The 2,170-nt window shown below is 60.0% G+C and overlaps 1 protein-coding gene across 2 annotated transcripts in view; it reads right to left on the reverse strand.

The window, feature by feature from the left end:
- Nucleotides 1–2,070, reverse strand: part of LOC117969961 (retinal guanylyl cyclase 2-like) — a gene marked incomplete at its 5' end in the record, with an annotated part of 8,491 nt that extends 6,421 nt beyond the window's left edge. For both annotated transcript variants that reach the window (XM_059020937.1, XM_059020938.1), the window contains 5 exon segments: nucleotides 1–133; nucleotides 414–563; nucleotides 660–816; nucleotides 936–1,112; nucleotides 2,050–2,070. The exon segment at nucleotides 1–133 is cut by the window's left edge and continues 16 nt beyond it. In XM_059020937.1, coding sequence (XP_058876920.1) covers nucleotides 1–133; nucleotides 414–563; nucleotides 660–816; nucleotides 936–1,112; nucleotides 2,050–2,070 — 638 coding nt within the window.
- Between the last annotated feature and the right edge of the window lie 100 nt (nucleotides 2,071–2,170).

Here is a 2,170-nt window from a genome sequence, read left to right on the forward strand (position 1 = left end):
TCGAAGGTGGGTCTCCTCTCTGGCTGTTCAGTCCAGCACTGCTTCATGATCTGAATGCACTCCATAGGAGCCTGATCCACAGTGACAGAGGGTCTGCACAGAGGAGGAGGCTTCCTGACCTTCTTAATGATCTCTGAGGGAAACAGAGACAGAGTGAGAACGAGAGAACGAGAGAACGAGAGAACACACACACACTGACACACACACACTGAGACACACACACTGAGACACACACACTGACACACACACACTGAGACACACACACACACTGACACACACACTCTTGTGCTGTAATTAATAATAGGGGTGGGGTTTGAATAACGGGGCGGGGCTTTAGTAATGGGGCGGGGTTTCAGTAATGAGGCGGGGGTTGAACAACGGGGCGGGGTTTGAATAACGGGGGCGGGGTTTACCCTCTGCGCTCATGTCTACCATGCAGTAGGGAGCGTTCCTCACGATCACCTCCTGCATGATGATGGAGAAGCTGAACACGTCCCCCCTGAAGGTGCCCTTCTGCTCCAGGTTCGAGTCTCTCAGCAGCTCTGGGGCCGTCCACAACTGGTCTGCAAACAAAGACCGCTGTCACCGTCACAGAACTGCAGCGGGGCTTTTAAAAAAAGAAAGGGTTCCGGGATATTAAGGGGTACACCCCCCCGTACCTTGCGGTCTCTTCTCCTCTTGAGGCACCTTCTGCGTCTGCAGGATCTCGTTGTAGCCGTAGTCCGTGACCTTGAGCACGAACCTGCCGTCCACCACGCAGTTCCGGGACTTCAGGCGCCCGTGAATCAGCTCTCGATGGTGCAGGTACTTCATACCCTGGGGAGGGAACAGCGAGAGAGGGGAGCAGCGCCCCTGATGAAGAGTCCCACAGAGACAGCGCAGCAGCGCGGGACACAGCCCAGTGACAGCGTGGCGAAGCACAGGCTGGCACGTACCTTGATGAGGTCGAGCAGGAGCGAGGACTTGAACATCCAGTCCAGCTTCATGTCGCTGTTCCGGATGAGGTCCTCCAGACTCCCGCGGGCGCAGTGCTCCGTCACGATGGCGAACACGCCGCAGTCCTGGAAGAACCCCAGGAACAGGTTCAGGTTCTCGTGGCGCATGTCTCGCAGCTGCAAGAGGAGGAGGGGAGACCCGCAGTCACGCCACGGCGCAGCCACGCGCAATCCGCAGCGACGCACACGCCCACGCAGTAGCGTTGTAAGCATCGCACAGTCGGACTCGCTGAGTTAATTACATTCTCTCTCGCGTTTCTGGAATTCAGCACTTTGATAGGATAGGGTGTTGGGGTGGGTGTGTGGGTGTGGGTGTGGGTGGGATTGGGGGTGGGATTGGGGTGGATGTGGGTGGGTGTGGGGGTGGGTGTGGGTCGGTTTGGGGGTGGGTGTTGGTATGGATGTGGGTGGGGTGGGTGGAGTGGGGGTTGGGGTTAGGGTTGTGTGTGGTTGGGGTGGGTGTGGGTGTGGGTGTGGGTCGGTTTGGGGGTGGGTGTTGGTATGGATGTGGGGTGGGGTGGGGGTTGGGGTTAGGGTCGTGTGGGGTTGGGGTTTGGTGTGGGTGGGTGTTGGTTTTGGTGTTGGTGTGGGTGTGGGTGGGTGTGGGTGTGGGTGTGGGGGTGTGTCAGGTGGGTGTGTGTGGGGGTGGGTCAGTTTGGGGGTGGGTGTTGGTATGGATGTGGGTGGGGTGGGTGGGGTTAGGGTCGTGTGGGGTTGGAGTTGGGTGTGGGTGGGTGTTGGTTTTGGTGTTGGTGTGGGTGGTGTGGGTGTGGGTGTGGGTGGAGTTGGGGTTGTGTGGGGGTGGGTCGGGTCGGGTGGGTCGGGTGAGGGTTGGGGGTGGGTGTTGGTATGGATGTGGGTGTGTGTGGGGGTGGGTGGGTGTGGGTGTGTGTGGGGGTGGGTCGGGGTCGGGTGGGTCGGGTGGGGGTTGGGGTTGGGTGTGGGTGGGTGTTGGTTTTGGTGTGGGTGTGGGTGTGGGGGTGGGTCAGGTGGGTGTGTGTGGGGGTGGGTCGGGTCGGGTGGGGGTTGGGGTTAAGGGAAGCGAGGGGATCACCTTGCAGAACACGGTTTTGGTGTTGGTGTGGGTGTGGGTGTGGGTGTGGGTGTGTGTGGGTGTGGGTCGGGTGGGGGTTGGGGTTGGGGTTAAGGGAAGCGAGGGGATCACCTTGCAGAAC

Source organism: Acipenser ruthenus, unplaced genomic scaffold, assembly GCF_902713425.1.
Source record: "Acipenser ruthenus unplaced genomic scaffold, fAciRut3.2 maternal haplotype, whole genome shotgun sequence".
Classification (NCBI taxonomy): Eukaryota; Metazoa; Chordata; class Actinopteri; order Acipenseriformes; family Acipenseridae; genus Acipenser; species Acipenser ruthenus.